The sequence below is a fragment of the Ctenocephalides felis genome, unplaced genomic scaffold (genome assembly GCF_003426905.1).
Source record: "Ctenocephalides felis isolate EL2017-DRISC unplaced genomic scaffold, ASM342690v1 CF-g0.4_SCAFFOLD_01886, whole genome shotgun sequence".
NCBI classification, from domain to species: domain Eukaryota; kingdom Metazoa; phylum Arthropoda; class Insecta; order Siphonaptera; family Pulicidae; genus Ctenocephalides; species Ctenocephalides felis.
Genome location: NW_020538040.1, coordinates 101,263,839 through 101,282,268, shown reverse-complemented (window position 1 = coordinate 101,282,268; position 18,430 = coordinate 101,263,839). Strand labels below are relative to the sequence as shown.

Below are 18,430 nucleotides of genomic sequence, written 5' to 3'. Positions count from 1 at the left end.
GTAACGTACAATAAAGCGTTTAGAGGTGAAATTTCTTTATGTTCAAGACTTTTCACCAAACTATAAACTATTAACTAAAATTACTTTTTACTCAAGTAATGAACTAGGCGTCGAATTTCGAGAAACCCGTGAACAACCAGAAAAAGAAGAAATACAAATAAGATATTGCTTAAGTCTAATACAGATGTGTATCCACATAAAAGGTGACAAATTGAATATCGTATAAAAAACTAGTGGTGTATGGCATCGTGCCTTAAGGCAAATTGCTGGAACTTCCCGTACCGTAACAAAATGTTCGAGGAATATTAAATGTCTTCAAATGGATTAATATAAATACTGTCACATTGTATAATATTTATAAGAATTATATAAACTGAATCACAAAATCGAAAATATTTATTTAAACTAGATATACCACGCCAGTCGAAATGACTGGTTGGGCACTTTCAATTCAAAATTTCCATTATATATAAAATTTGTTTTGTGAAATGAAGTTATGACATGCGTTTATCGCCTACTCTCTTATCGACGACAATGTATATTATTTATTATTTATTCTTTATTACTTTGTAAAAATGCAGATTGCTGAACTATTACTAGATTTTTACCAACAAAACATTTGTTTCGAGCTTCGTTCAACACATTGAAGAAAATTTTATTCAAAGTGATTTACAAGTATAATTAATTATTCTTTTTGTACACTGATACAAAATAATACTGAGGCATCGCTACTATCGACTGTAGAGATGGGAAAACTTGGTGATAAAGATACAGATGGATCAAGTACGATAGTAAATTGATAGATATCACAAACAAACGTATGAGGCGATGCGACCCACTTTCATCCAATTCTGAAAACGAATTTGGAAATAACGCATCATATCAGAAAACTAAAATTGGTTCGGACGAAACTATTTAGACAAGAGTTGTAGTAAAGTGAAATAGGTTTTGCAGGTAGATTAGAAGTTTAAACGAAAAACATATACCATGAAGGGTGTAAATGCAATAACCGATATTATTTTTACAATTATTCATTTGGCATTAAAATTAAAATCTAAAAATAAAAAGCGCAAACAAGTGGTAGCTGCCGGACACTTTTATTGAGTATTGTACTAAAGTACTGTAAAAACTATTAAAAATCAATATTTTTTATTATTTGACAATACCTATAAGTTTCAATCAATATTTTTTATTATTTGACAATACCTATAAGTTTATTTATCAGCTATAATTAGTTTTCAACTTAAAATCACGCACGTTTTCTTAGAGACAAGTCATTTTGACTGGTGTTGGTAGAAATAGATATATTCAAATGGGTGATATATCTAGTGTTAAAGTGAAGTAAAATGAGCTTTAAAACTTTAGCCAGAATTAAAATTGAAATCTAAATTATTCTCGATATCAAAAAAAAAATGAAATAATTTTTTTTTTCAAAAGCAATTGTTTTGTCAACACAAGCAAAAAGTTTTTTTTAATCATTCAATTCGGATGCTTATTTCTCTGAAAAAACTGCCATTTTTTGTATATTTAGCTTATTTTGTATTTTTATCTTCGAAATGGCTAGGCCTGCCTTCGCCAATACTTAATAGCCATTTTTCCCAATCATTACTAATTGAATGTTTTTTAGATCATTCAAATCGGAAGCTCCGTTCTCTCAAAAACTCGATTTCTATTTTCTGCACTTTTTGCTCTTTATCTCCGTAACGGCTGGACCTGCCTTTGCCAAAAACTAATCAGCACATCTCCCTATCAATAGGAATCGAATGTTTTTTGAACCATTGAAATCGGTTAATTCGTGCGCCCGAAAACGTGAACGAAAAAATGCGGGCACACAAAACACATACACACACATCCATTTTTTCTGAGGTATGCCAAAATGTTCATAAACCTTCAAAACGTCGAGAAATGCAAAATATTTTATTTTCAACTTTCGGCCCATTACTATAACTACGCTACGGGAAGTTAGTAAAACCACCAAAATAGTCTAAATGCAAAAAATATGCGTGCGGAATATGTTTATTGAACGCACTTAAATGTAAACTAGCTGTAAGTGGAATTCTGTCTTAAGGCAATTAAGGCATCGTGCCTTAAGGCAAATTGCTGGAACTTCCCGTACCAAAAATTAATATTTTTTTAAAAACGATTCACATTTTTGAAAAAAATTTACTTAGAAAAAATAAGATTTTTGAGAAACTATAAATTGGACAAAAAATTACTTTTTTTGAAAAAAAAATTTAAAAAAAAAAAAAATTTATTTTTTAATTTTTTTTCTTTATTTTGACATATTGTGGAAGATCTGAACTTTCTTTTCAAAGCAATCGTACTGCTTTAACTGCATAAGGACAAAATATTAGGTTGTCAAATATCTCCCTTCCGCTTTTTTGCTATTGGTTTATAATACAAAAAGGCGGAAGGGAGATATTTGACAACCTTATATAAAGCGCGTAAGCCACGCGTCAATGTCTAACGCATAAGCATTGGTACGGAACCCATAGGAATGTTAACAAAATGTATACTTATTGTTAAAATCTCTATAAAATATCTGATAATTTGATGTGCATATTTATCAATACGAATCGAATGTTTTTTGAATTATTCAAATCGGTTGATCCGTGTTCCCGAAATCGTCGACGAAAATTTGTATCCGCACATACATACACACACATACATACATACATACATACATACATACATACATACATACATACACACACACACACACACACACACATACATCCATTTTTTCTAAGGTATGCCAAAATGTTCAGAAACCTCTGAAACGTAAAGATATATAAAAATTTTCATTTTTGATTTTTTTGCGATTACTATAACTTGCCCTACGGGAAGTTAAAAATGCGATGAGCAATGATTGATAAATTTGTATCTATTGCGTTTATGAAAGAAAATACGTTTTTTAATTATAATAAATTGTATTTTCAGATCTATTTCCAATATAACATCCTTACTTCATATACTCAAGCAGGTCATTTGACCCGCTAGACTAAAAATTGTGGTATGATTATTGTTAAATACGAATGTGGAACGTATTTAAGAAGTCAGGTGCTCTAGTAATAACATGTTCAAATTCCATATAAGACAATTTTCCGTCGCCATCAACATCTGCTTCCTCAACTACCTTTCCGGCAATTTGTGCCAATTCGTCCTGGGACAATTCTTGCGAATCACGGGTCAAGAGGCGCAGAGCTGCACGGAGGTCACTCGGACCTATTAGGTCATCTCCATCAAAATCTAAATAGAGAATATATAATTTAGAGTCATACATATGTGCCAAATAATCGTTAATAATAGTTTAGACATAGCTCTCTTGAGACAGGACATACTTAACAAATAGTTTTAATACAGTTCCTTATTACGTCCTACAATTTTATTTCAATTATTTTTATCCAAACCACATAGTTCTTTGATGTAAGCAAATCAAAGATTGGTAATTCTACTTTTGTAATTATGATAAGACTGTACATTTTCAAACTTAGCTTGAATGTAAATTTTAATCAGCACATATGAGTTCCATTCAGCAAACATTCAATAAGTATTGAAAATCGTAACTCGTTTATGTAATAATTTTAAGATAAATTATTATGTTTTAATTTAATTTTAGTGTATAATATATGTAATTGCCTTTTAGGGTTTGTTTTATTCTACATAGATAAACATTGCATTATTTGAACTTTGCACTTTTCCAAAATTTTGACTAAATAATCGAATATTTCATTTTACAGAATTCAAATTATAACTAGTTGGTATTGGTATTTTGCCTTGAGGCAAGTTACATGAACTTCCCGATAATATAAAAATAAATTCCGAGTGGATTCATTATACATGACTGAAAACGAACAAACACGTTTACTCTGAGTATTTTCTAAAAGCAAATTTTAAAAAATCAACAACTTTTATATTTGATCCAGTTTCCGTATGAGTTTAATGGTTTAGTATGTTTATTAATACTAAGTACTCTATAGTTATACCAAGTAAATCGTCTAATTTTAATTTTAACAAACGTTAAAAAAACTACTCATGTTTTGAAACTTTGATGAATTTTTAAAATTAAACTACTTGTCGAAAGGCCGAAATGTTTCAGTAAGTTTTATAAGATCGTGATATATATCGCTAAAAAAAGTTCCATAAAAATCGGATTATTTTATTTTCAACAGTTAATTACTAATCAGTATCATTCCCAAATAATATCTTCCGAACAGTTTTTGATTTTTTAAAATCGATTCGGTAGTATTAGTTTAAATGTGGACGAAAAGTTTAACATTTTTTTTCAAATTACAAAGAAACGGCTTGGCAGATCGTCGCACAAAACTGACAAACGATAGTCCTCATCGAGATAGATCAAATGGCTTTTAAATTTCTGAAATCGGTTCAGGCATTTTTGAGAAAACATCGATGAAAGGTCTAATTTTGACAAATGCAAAAAAAAACGATACTAATTTTTGCAAACTTTGACGAATTTTTAAAGCTAAACCAGTTGTCGTAGAGCCTTAATATTTTAGTATGGTCTAGAAGACTATAGTATCTACCGTCAAAAAAATAATAATAATAATTGTCAAAAAATTTTTTAACACTTTATTACAAGAAAACGGTCCGGCCGATCTCTACCAACAACTCATCAGCACGATTCCCAATCAATATCTTTCGAACGGTTTTTGAATTTTCAAGATCGATTCAGAACTGCGGGCTAAAACGTGGACGAAAATTTTTTCACTTTTCTGCTATTTACAAAGAAACGGCTTAGCTGATCGTCGCGCAAAATTGATAAACGCTAGTCCTCATCGAGATACATCGAATGGCTTTTGAATTTTTGAAATCGGTCCAGCCATTTTTGAGAAAACGTCGATTTACGGCAAAAAATCTGTTCACACACACACACATACACACACACATACTTTTTCCAACTTTGGTCTCATTCGACTCAGAATGGCTTTGCGAACTTGATGATTTTTAACTGAATACGATCTCACGTATTATTATTTAGCAAACCCTGGAGCACTAGTGTACTATTGACACATCTTTGCTCTCGGTCAATTTCATCTGGCTTTAACATCATTTTTACATTTTCTGAAGTAAAACAGTAAAATCTGCCAAAACACTGCTTATTGCTTTTCATATTTAAAAGGATACCATTCAAAAATATATTTATTTATTATATATTTATTATATATTTGATTGGGATGTTTTACACACAAACCTTAATATACAAGCTTTTAAATAATTTAATAAGTATAAGGATCTTGGATTCAAAACATACAATTAAATCCTAAGTCGTAAAAAACGAAATTGCTTTCCATACAACCTTAGTAATTGTTAATAACTAAGAGTAAACGAGGACATAATGTTACGAATTTATATATGGTGATATTTATCGAATTTCATAGGACAGATTTGACAGATAAAATGCAATCAGAGGAAACTAAAACAAAATTGCATGTTTTGATCTTATCAAAATTATTAACTTGTTTTCATAAATTTTCAAAATTCTAAAAAAAATGTCTGACAATAACATCAATAGTTTTAATTGCTCAATGCATAAAGATCTGAATTCTTGTGAATGCGAAGTGCGACATTTACTTAATGAGATCCAGAATTATGTCATTCAGACTAATGTATATCTGCAGCAAGCTGATCGCAAGGTCAAAAACTGTATAGAGCACCACGTTGTTGATTATAAGGAAAGTACGGAGGATGAAAACCGTTCTATGGAGCTGCAAATGGAAGTCGCTGTAAATCAGGAGAATGGGAATAAGAATGAGGAAGATAACAATAGTGAAGATAAGAACAATGAAGATAAAAATGGTAAAGATCAGAACGATAAAGATAAAAACGTTGAAGGTAAAAATGTTGAGGATCAGAACGATAAAGATAAAAACGTTGAAGATAAGAATAAGAACTGAAGAGAAGAAGACACAAAGGAAGAAGAATGTTGAGTATGACGAAAATCAGGAGTAAAACACTGCACTAGTTAGAAAAAAAACCTGAATAACAAGAATGTGTGCAAAATCGATAAAAATTTATATATAAACCTTATATACATTATTTGAATTTAAAAATCAAATTATTTAATTTGAATTGAAATCTCAAACATGCGATCAAGTTTTTATACTGCCACAGAGAACTAAAATATCTCTTGATATAATATAAATGATTTTTTAAATTTTAGGGGCTTTATTACATTCCGAGAATCACACTATTTGTTATATACTTTACACATAAATTTTAAAACCTGTAAATTTAAATAGAGCACGTATATGTAATGTTATATCAATCAAAAAATATAAATAAATGCATTGTTGCTAGCTTCACATATTAACTCAATATGGTTGTTGTTTATATCTAATTTTAGTTTAATTTTTAAAATTAAATATATAATTCAGTTTTATAAATAAGACTTTTATGCAACGCATTTGTTTATTGGTTGTGGTTTTTGTATTTTTAAATACATAATTTGTGCGTTTTGTCCTCTGACTAAGAGTCAAATTGTGTCTCTAAACCTATGGAAGATGTTTTTAAATTAAGCATAACTTAGTTATTTCATTTTAAAAATTTACTGTATTCCTGCATAAAAAACGCATGTTTGTATGTATATATATATATATATATATATATATATATATATATACCATATAGGTGAAGCAAAAACAAAATCTTTATTTTTGCAATACATAGTTGACTTTAATTATCTGTAATTCGCGTTGTATAAGTCCAATTAGGTTCTACCCCTGGGCGTTAGAAACATAAGGTTTAGCGCTAAAAAAACGTTTCTAACAATACTGTAATTGATTGATTCACTTTTGTTGAGCACGCGTCAAAAATGGACACTAGCAAAGAGAAAATACACTGTTTAGGCGGTCTGTTTTATAAAGACAAAAATGCAAGTCAGGTGGCTGAATATGTAAACAGTATTTATGGTCCTAAACAGTAAATTACACGCAATTTTGGTATAGATTCATTCGGATAATTTCCATGTCAAAGTCTTATTTGCACTGGAAGCTAAATTGTCAAAAACGTCGACCGAATCATGGCGTCCAGACGTCATGTAAGTCGATTTCGATTGCCCAAAGGCTAAAGACTGTACAAACAACCGTTAGGCATCATTTGAATAAAGCTAGATACAAAAAAACTTGATGTATGGGTGCCACATGAAAACCTAATAGACCGAATTTACGTCTGCGAATCGCTGCTGAATCGCAAGAAGATTGCCCCATTTTTAAAGCGGTTGGTGACGGGTGATGAAAAGTGGATCACTTACTGCGACGTGAGCTGATCTCCGTTGGTAAAATTGTTAACTCTGTCAACAATCGGTTAGTAAAACTCGGAATTGTACTGTCAACAATTGAACCTTCTAAGTAAAAAAATCTCCCAGAAACGGCGAGCCTTAGCCAATAGTAGATGGAATTGTGTTCCATCAGAACAACGCCTGGCAACACACATTTATGAGTCTCGCCAGAAGCTCCGAGAGCTGGATGGGGTGGTGGTTTATATTCATCTATTTTGAAGTTCGGACCCGGCATAAAGCAATTACCATCTGTTCTTATCTATGACGAGTAGTTTTGCTGTTGAAAATTTCACTTCAATGGAGGCATGTAAAAATCGACTATGTCAATTTTTTGCTAATAGGTACGAAAGCTTATATGAGAGAGGCATAGGGGAGAGATATATTCATTTTGAGATATTACTCTCAAAATGAAAACATGTTATCATACAAAACGGCTCATAATTGACCTAAATCGGATCATTCTAACTATAGTAATTAAACTTGTAATTTCATGCAAAAATAATGGATTTCTGTTTACATATATATATATGTATATATATATATATATATATATATATACTAGCTGACCCGACAGACGTTGTTCTGTACCCACGTCTACAATTTTTCAATATTTTATACTAATATTTACTGCTTAGTTAAAAATAATAATTATTGTTTTTTTAATTACTATTTACACCAATATATGAGTGATGTTGAATGTAGAACTGTTTCAAATAAAATGATTGTTCTCAATTCCCACAGTTAACACTTTAATTATTCATTTAAAAAATATTAAAAAATGTTCAATAAAATTGTATATTAAAAATTATACACTGCGATTTATAAAACAAATTTATTTCCAATAGCTCAATTTATTTTATTGCATTTAAGGGTTATATAGTATTTTTAGTCATACCTGTAGATGTGGATGTATAAATGAATGATTTTTTCTTTATTCACGACTAAAACATTGATTTTCCAAATTTATCACACTAAAAATGATCGTCTGCCTTTGTGATTTATGGTCATAGCATAAGATACACGTGTTGAAAATTGAAATCTTTTAAAAAGTACAACAAATTCAGAAAGAATTAATATATAGCATTCGCGGCAAAGGTGCAATATCACCTTTTATTTTTCTACCCAAAATAATTGCTTCAATAATGTTGCCTATAATTTTTATAATTTCGTACCATATTTTAACTGGCTTTTAGTAATTTTAATATCTAAATTACATTTTTTTCTCCAATAAATCAATATACATTATTGCTTATATTTGAAGTGAATTAATTTGTCAAATGCTGTTCACATGTGCTCTATTCAACTTACGATCAACAAAATTATAGCTCTGTGAATTTTTTTTACTGTGCTCCAATTTACTTGATATTTTGGAAATAGGCTAATCTTTATCTTAAATTCAGAAGTAAAAACAATTTGCACTCCGTCACCATCCACCGCATTAATTAAATTATTACTCTTTTAATTCTAATTTTATCAGAACTTGTAACACACTATTTTAAAGGTGATTAAATGAGCTACAACTTTCTCTATCATAAATTTTTCCGTGACTTCTCTTATTGTGAAGCGATAAAGGGTTAAAGGGCTCGAAAGACCTCTGGTTGGACAGCCGCCCACTCTTTAATTAATTAGACATCTATCAATATTTGTGTAACGGAAAAATAATAAACAACAATAATTAGTCAGAAAAATACCTCGAATTTTCATATATATATATATATATATATATATATATATATATATACTTTTATACGTATTCTTTCAGAGATATTATAATAAGAAATTGGATGATTTTTTAATGTTTTTTTTTTCATGAAATCATGAGTTTATTGAAAATCGTTTGTACTAAAGTTGGGGTATGTTCTAGAATCCATCAAGATCTCTTAAACCAAGTTAATTCTAGATGGAATACGATTATTTTTAAATTTGGTGGAAATGGCACCGAAAAACTATTTGATTTAAATGAAAAAGCATTAAATGCGTCTTTTATTTGCATGATAGTTTACTCATTTTACACGCAGAAGTACTCATTTTAAAGCTTATTTTGAGCACTATAAAAACCCATTTTCATATCTAGCCTAATAATGTTTCTAAAACACTATAAAGTAGCGATTTATTAAGATTTTAATTGATATAATTTTGTTCATTACATGATTTTCGTTAAAATGTATATTTTTGAAGATATTAGCAAAAAATGATGAAAAACGCAAAAAAGAAACAAATTTTCAGTAGCCAGTAACTTGAAAAGTATTTGCTTTTTTGAAAAACATTATTAAACATTTTTCTCTTATAATTAGTTCTTCTATCTATACTCAACGTTATTTTGAAAAAAAAGTAAAATTACACCACTGAAAAGAAATGTCATCCACCCGAGAAGTGGCAAAGGAATCTAAATTGTTTTCACTTCTAAAGAGTAAGATGAACATAGTTCCAAAATTCCAAACAAATTGGAAAACAGTAAAAAAAGTTCAGACCAAAAGCGCTCCATTCAGTAAATATTCCGTACCCAATGACAAGCATATGAATGTTTGACACAATGAAACTTCTAAATATTTTTTTTTGTATTGTGACTTAGTATAGTAAGGCAAAACGACCGCAAATTGAATATTTTTGAGCGCAATCACTTATGGCTCGTCTCCTTTGCACGAATTCGTACGGCGAATCTGTTCGCAAAGTGCGCAAACAAAATTATTGCAAGCAAAAGCAAACCACGCGTACGTTGAGAACACGATTCGCCGTGCGCGTCAGACGCATGCGCAGACTGTCAGACGCATGTTATATTATTTGCATCTTATATTAATTTAATTTTTGGCACATCTCAGCTGCTTTTCGGCATTAATAATGTAGACATTACATTTTCCTTATTCATAATCATGAATTTATTATATTTTAATATTGCCTTAGCCTATAAGTGAATAGAAATGTTTGGCAAATGACAGTCTTCAATTGTTTTTAATGTCAAACTAAGCTTCAAATATTTTCAAGGGCAAACAATGATAAGCGGTTTTTTGTAATTTTTTCCATTTATTTCTACAATCTAACTATATTTCTATAAATCACAACATTCTAGAAAATTTCCCGAACAAACTTCAGGAAGTTACATGAAAATCCGAATTATAGTTTAGGAGGATTAATGAAACTTACACTGTTACAGAAGAATTTTATATATAAGATATAACAAATGCATTCTAAGTGGATACTAGTGTGTAGCAGTGTATCGAGCGACTTGTAACGAATAACACATAATGTTAATTTAGGTTTCCATATTTTAAAGTTTAAATTATAACACACTGATGATGAGACATACCTAGTCTCGAAACGTTTGTGAAAATTATTATTTAATAAATTAGTGCAAAAAAGGGTGTTGTTTGTTCGTATATATATATATATATATATATATATATCAATAGATAAGTCCTGGATTTTTTCAATATATTGATTGTTTCTTTTCCGAACAGTAAATCCAATAATAAAAAACAATTTGTTTTTTGAAGATGTTTAATACGACGTTTCGGAACTAGGTACGTTCCATCATCAGGTTTATTCTGTAATAATTTATATATCCATATCACTAATATTTTTTTGTTAAAAACACTCGATTTTTTTGGAAGATATTTGTAGATGTTACGACTACACAAGACTTAAACTCAGTGTGTTTAAGTCTTGTGTAGTCGTAACATCTACAAATATCTTCCAAAAAAATCGAGTGTTTTTAACAAAAAAATATTAGTGATATGGATATATAAATTATTACAGAATAAACCTGATGATGGAACGTACCTAGTTCCGAAACGTCGTATTAAACATCTTCAAAAAACAAATTGTTTTTTATTATTGGATTTACTGTTCGGAAAAGAAACAATCAATATATATATATATGTGTGTGTGTGTGTGTGTATTGAAATTCTGTAGTCGACGTTAAAATATAATATTTAATTATTTAACAGCCAATACGTCGAAATGAAATATACATTTGTTTCAAAATTGTATAGTTTTGAGAACAAAATGTTTGTCAACATCAAGCTAAGTAGTATACAAAAGTAAGTACAATAATATAATAACACTAAACATTTAAAATTATTCAAAGAACATGGTTTTAAATTGTTTACGGTTGTTGGAGTACATATCCAGAAAAATGGTTTCAAAAAAAACATTTATTGCTGAGTAAAATACTAAAAACGATGGTTTTTTGCAATTTTAGTACGGGAGACGTCTCAGGGGAGGTCCCAGGGGTTGCACCATGGGCATGGGTGTACCGGCCTTACAAAATTAGTGGGGGTCGGTCATACATTAGGACGCGATTGGGGCACTCTAGATGGGTCAAAACGGGATATTTCAAAATTTGACCAATCTTTGGGTCAATGCATGGGTCATCAAAATTCATTTAGAGGTATGGTTTCTTCAGCAAAGTATCTTATTTTGATCCCTAGAATACAAAAATCATATGTGCCCAAGTGCCTTGCAGGCGATGCATGCAAAAAATGCGGTCTCACGCCTTAGGGGGAGCCAAAACGAGTTTCGGAAATTAAATTGATAATATATTATTTATATTTTTTATTATTTATATAAAATCTAGAATACTTGATAAATTATAATAAACAATCAAACTTAACTAGGGATACGGAGACACAAAAAGCATATTTATTTTGCAATGTGATATCAGTAGAAACATATAACCGATTAATTACTCTGCAAATTAATAAATAACAGCTCTGTTTATTGCTTATTCTTCTTATTCAATTTTTTCTTTGTTTGAAGTTACCGTGGAATCGAAAAAAAATTATCTAATATTCAATCCCATAAGCGCAAACCTGCGAAATATGAAATTAATTATTGCGCATTATTGACGAAAAGTTGCGAGCTGATTTAGTTAAAACAGAACTTGTTAAAAAATATAAACAAATTATAATCGGGATAATGAAAAATGGGGAGTCAGTGCTTAAAAAATGGCATGATTATTCCGAGGAATTGAATTGTAACTTTTGTTTTAGTTGCAAATGTTTCGCACCGGATGAACTTTGAAAGACATGCGTGGTTAGGGTTATGGAAATGGAACGAATATAAAAAATGAAAGCAAAATTTACTTTGGAACAAAAATCTTAAGGCTTTTTTATATCTAGTGGTGCCCATACCCTACTCTAATAATACATATTAAATATAATTAGTTTTTTTCAATATAGTTAAAAAAATGTGTAATTTTTTTGCATTTTTTTACTGATTATTGGATAATACTTTTAAAATACGTTAACAATTGATCACAATCACGATTGAAACAATCTGATACTCTGAATATGACGGGAAAGCAAGGATGAATACAATTCGGCTCTTACGATATCAATAAGGAGAAGTTCACGACGCAAATTTGAATATTGTAAATAATGAAGAATTAAATTAACGTAAAATTTAAAAAATCCCACATGAAATACGAATATTATGATTGAAAATGAAAAGCTAGTTTTTTTAGTTTTCTTGGCATGATTTGCTCAATAGAGTAATTGGAATAATAAATAAGTAAAATGTTTCAAAACCCAAATATTAATAATGCAATACGTTAAAAATAATTGAAAATTTAAAAATATTTGATTATAATCACGAGTGGCCTAGATTTTCTAAATAAATTTAAAATCAATGTATTTTATACGCTTTTAGATTATATCTAATTTTTTGTGTACTAAATCCAGAATAATTAAAAATTAGTTTTAAAAAAATATGTAATTTTTATATAATTTTAATAATAAACTGTTTAAACAGTTAAAATGAATAGTGGGGGGCACTAAAAAAAAGTTGCATGCGGGCGCTAAGGACCCCAGGACCGGCCCTAGTCGTTATATTATTATATACCAAAAATAGTTCATTTTCAAGAGAGTTGATTTATTTTTTGATTATGATTCATTATATTCATAATTTTATATAAAGAAAAAAAATCGATAAAATTTACTTTAATTATTTTGATTCTGTTTTCAATAATAAGTGTAATTCTTCATATGCAGTTATCAAAGCATTACGGACCAAAATATTTCTACCTGAGCGACCTTTTTTACCCCCACCCCGTACCCTGTGTGGTTTGCCATGCAGATTGGATCGCGATAGCGTAGAGCGCGGAGTCAGTATAGAAAAATAATGGAGTAAACATCCCAATTGTGCAAAACATATACTAATTTGAGATTTTTATTCTTTCGTTTGTTTCGATGTTTTAGTGTTTGATTGTTAACTTAAACCATAAAAAATATTTAAACTTTGTTGTTGTGCTCTTTTTGATGTAATAGAAAAATATTTCATAATTTCTTCGTAGCTATTTTATAATTATTGAGTGATTATGGTGTACTGATTGTGTAATTGTTTTAGAACTGCTGAATGGTGCAACATCTTTGGTGTTAAAACGTACTAAATAAATAATTATCGAATAAAAATATTTGCTTCATTAGAATGTTTATAAATTTATCTCAGCATTGATTAAAAACTCGTGATATTTACAAGTATATTATAAGAAGAAATGTGAATGTGAAGTAAAAATAATACTTACCGTATATTTTGAAGGCATAAAAAACTTTGATATCCCTTGGCGCCTGTCCGCTGAACACTGATAACAAATCTAGAAAATCTTCGAAGGACAAGTCTCCTGCTCCGTCACTGGAAAATACTTCACAAATCCGCGTTTTAAAGGGATTTTCCTGTAGAGAACAATATAAATTATAAATTGTTTGATAATTGAAGTACAATCTCATTAATAAGTGCATACGGAAAAACTGAAGATGATTATGAATAATTTAAGTGTGAAATAAAAGATTATAGACTTTGACTAATTGGAAATAATCTTACTATTAAGGAAAAAATAATTCTAGCTTCCTTTGCTTGATTTTTTTTCTCTTGTCCTTTGACATACATGTTTGCCGCCAGTCAAACTCGACATTTTTCGACTCTATTTCGTGCGTTAAAATTATTCATAAAATAGTTATTCAAATATCGACTTTACTTAATTAGTGTAATTTATTGTCTTAATTGTCAGAATATCAGATTTTTTTACAAAAAGAAGTTAGTAAATGTGGCGGCAAATATACAAGACAAATCGGGTTGAAACACAGCTGAGACCCTACGTCGTTCGCTTTCATGCATTGGATCCAACTTTCCTACGATCTGTCAAGTCATCTGAAGCAGTTTTTTAAGAAAACAATTTGATATATAATCTTATGATATGTTAAATACAGAACATATTCAGAATATAAATATAGTAATACCAAATAAATTAATACTAACAACATAATTTTTTTTTTGCTTGAACCGGAAGTGAATACCCTGATAACAAACAAGCAACAAGGACCAAGGCAGAAGTTCATGTACACGTAGTGACTGATTATATAGTTTCGCGAAGCAAATTGTTTTTTGAAAATTTCATTGATAATATGGAACCGAATTATGTTGCACTTCGTAAGAAGGTGTACAGGTTGGCTAGAAACATATGTGATGAGGTAATTCCTTGCGTTTGCAACCAGAAATTAAATTTTTGTATGTGTATTGCAAACAATAAAAATAGTACAGCTCGGCACATATATAGATCAATCCGCGTTGTACATTCAATGCGGACGCTGATTAATGACAGAGCCACTACAATAGAGGTAATTAGAAATGGGCTTAAAGACAATTTTAACAGAATAAAGGCTTTGAAAAAGCGAATTGAAACTATCGAAGACTCTATCTTAGAATGTACTCATGAAGATAAAAATGGCTCCACTTGTGAAAGATGCAACGTGTTGGTTGATCACATGCAGAAATTTCAAGAACAGTTGTATGATGTGGAGAGTACATACCGGGCTGGCAAAATGGCTGATAACTATGAGTCCAATTGTTTAAAATATTATACGACAATATATTCGGATATTCTCCGAATAGTTAAACAAAAAATGAGTTGTCTCGAGGATATGGAAAATGATGAGAAAAAAGTTAGTGATGTAACTCATCCAAAAAAGGTTCTTCTAAATATGAAATTAATAACCTCATATTTGCCACCCGTTACTATACCTCGGTACCCTGAAGAGGATGATGATGAAGATTATGATAATAATGATCACAGATATTTTTGGAACGGTGAAATTGACGGTGATGAGGATTATGATGATGTAGATGAGGATGAAAATGAGAATTGGAATGAAGATGGCGATGGCGATAATAACAATAACGATGATCAAGGGGATGATATTGAAGAAGACGATGATGATGACAATGAAGAGAATGATGATGATGATAATGACGACGGTGATGGCGATGACGACGATGATGGTGACGATGACGATGATGGTGATGACGATGGTGATGGTGGTGACGATGGTGATGGTGACGACGACGGTGATGGTGATGACGGTGATGGTGATGAGGACGGTGATGGTGATGAGGACGGTGATGGTGATAACGACGGTGATGGCGGTGCTGATGATGAAGAAGATAGGGGGGTGAATGATGATAATGATGCAAATGACGAACACGAAATAATTGGCAATGAAAACAATCAAAGATCAAATGGTGAAAGTGGCCATGACGGCAATAATAACGCAGAACTAACAATGTAGACTATTTTAGCCCATTATAATATATTTTGCATATTTATTACTTTGTTTGTGTTGTTATTATTAATGAATTTTTATGATAATTAAATATAATAGTTTTATTATCTGTGTTTCATTGCATTTATTTATTTTCAAGAAGAATTTTGTTTATAATTAGCAAAATTGTTTGCATACGTTTTCGTTAAAAATCCTGAACTAAAATACGAAAACTCTTGTAATGATATTAGTTGGCGATGAGATTTTGCTAAATACAGGCTGGGTTAATTCTTGATAATTAATTGTTAAAATTTTTGTTTGACGATTTTAATGAATTAGCATAATGATAGAGCTCAGGCACCTAATTAACATCCTAACGTAACATAGACATACAAAAAGTGGTTATATATCTATATATATATACAAAATCATTTGGTTTGAAATAATTTAAGAGATATAAGGTGTATAATGTAAATTAAAAATTGCATCGATACGAAAGCATTATTCTCCAAATAAACAGTTTATATATATATCGGGACAATTTCAAATGAGACTATATCTCAACAACAAAAGTTCACGAAAGTACGTTAAGGCAATCTGCCGCTAACACCTAGCTTTTGTCCAATTTCTTGTAGTTTTTTTTTTTCAAATACATTTTTGCTAGAGTTTCAATACCTCACACATCTTCTTATGGAGAATAGTTGTAATGTAATTATCGAATGTCACGCAATCATTCATCACCCTTTAAAAGATAAGATCCTTGTGCGGGTCGTCCCATTTATTGATTTGAAACAAACGAGTTGGTTTCAACAGAATTTCATAAGGTCAAGTATTTGTTATTATATAAACTCTACGGTTGATAATTTGGTCACAAACACAAAATAAATAAACTATATGAAAGTAACTTACGCGCAACTCAGGCAATCTTTCCATAAGATCTCGAGGAACTTTTGCAGTAACTGGTTCATCTCCCGTCATGCATTTTGGTACTATTTCTGGTGATACTTCTCGAAAACGTTTGTATACTCTTAGAAGTTAATTTAAAAATGTTTATTAGATGTTTATTTCCAAATCAATTACAATTAAATGTGTTTTGCCACTACCTTAATATTTCTTTTCGCGTGAAAAACGTACAATCCTACGTGCAGTCATAAAAGTATTAAAATAATCAAGATTCGTTAATCAATTGATAATAAGATTGCATATTAGAGAAATTTATAACATTATTACTTGTAAAAATACAAACTAAAATATACAGAAAGAAATAAAGACCTGATAATCTTCCAACTGTTCTTCAGTAAACGTGGCTAGTTTGTTCCCCATCGCGAAAAAAACTAATATAGCGAATACATTCCGTCCGGAAGAAACACCATTAAGGCAACGGGCGCGGCCACGCAGGTCCGCATTTCGTGTCATGCGAGGTGTATATCATGGGTTTACCTCTACATATCAAGATATTTTGCTCTGACGTAATAATTAATTCAAGGGAGTATTTTAGTGTAGATATTACAAAAAATCGTTTTTTCTTTTGTTTCATATTTTCAACTTTTAACTATTTAAGAATATGCGTGCAAAAAGATTTTTTTAATTTTAAATTGTTTTTTGAGATTTCAGCAGTTTGACTGTGATAATCCTTTGTTTCTTTCCATTTTTAAAACTTTAAAAGCGTTTTTCTCAACTCTTTTTTTTTCTTAAGTTTTACTGAACCGATTCATATGAAATTTTGATAAGAATCTTCTTTATAGAAGATTCGACTCTTTTCTCTCTGGCTTATACTAGCATCATCCCCAAGATTCAATTCTTACTATTTAAAAAGAAAATCGCGTGACTCGAAAAGTGGTAAGAAAAATGATCTTTTCAAAAAAAATTTTAACTTGATCCTAGTATATACCATTGCGACATTATTCTAGATTAATATTTCTTTTTTCTTTTTCATTTCGGATTACTAGGAGGGCTGCAATTGTAACAACTGCTAATTTTTAAAATTATTAACTATTCTGTTATTACTTTTTTCTGTACTCTTGTAACATCGATAAATAAATTATAGATAAAATGATAATAAAAAATTGATTGTCTGTTTTGCATAATGATTTAAAGAGACCCATACCCCCTTAAATAAGTTTTGGATCACAAACATTGATTTAATTCAACACTGTGTGTTTATTTAATTTTCTCTACTAATCAAATCAAATTAAATTCTAAGATTTAAGTAGTATCCATGAATAATTATAAATTTTAATATACTTTTAAATATTGCACGGTTAGAAAAGTTATTCATATTTGATTATATTGAATTATAATGTTAATCTGAAAATTTAAATTTATTTCACTTTCACCTTTTTCCTTTGAATCTTTGAATTTTGAAAATAATAAATAACAGAATGTATGGTAACGAGAACGACAGTCGCTTTTTCGGAATTTTTTTGTTAGAAAAATAGTGCCCGCCTCCTTTCGTGTTCGTCGGTAAGTCGGTAACAGGGTCGGTAACGCTCGGGCTTCGCGTTCGCCGCCGTTGTATGTCAGATGTCGCCGCCCGCGTTTATTACTCATCGCAACTTCGCAAGGGGCATAACAGCATCTGACATTTCAAAAACGTCAATCG

The 18,430-nt window shown here is 30.2% G+C and overlaps 1 protein-coding gene across 1 annotated transcript; it reads right to left on the bottom strand.

The window, feature by feature from the left end:
- Positions 1-3,025: 3,025 nt before the first annotated feature.
- LOC113378523 (calcium and integrin-binding family member 2) lies at positions 3,026-17,151 on the bottom strand. The gene is made up of 5 exons (XM_026619063.1): positions 17,101-17,151; positions 16,932-16,966; positions 16,738-16,855; positions 13,818-13,965; positions 3,026-3,249 (listed from the first exon to the last, which is right to left on the bottom strand). Exons 1-5 carry the CDS (start codon positions 17,149-17,151, stop codon positions 3,026-3,028), a joined length of 576 nt encoding a protein of 191 aa, XP_026474848.1.
- Between the last annotated feature and the right edge of the window lie 1,279 nt (positions 17,152-18,430).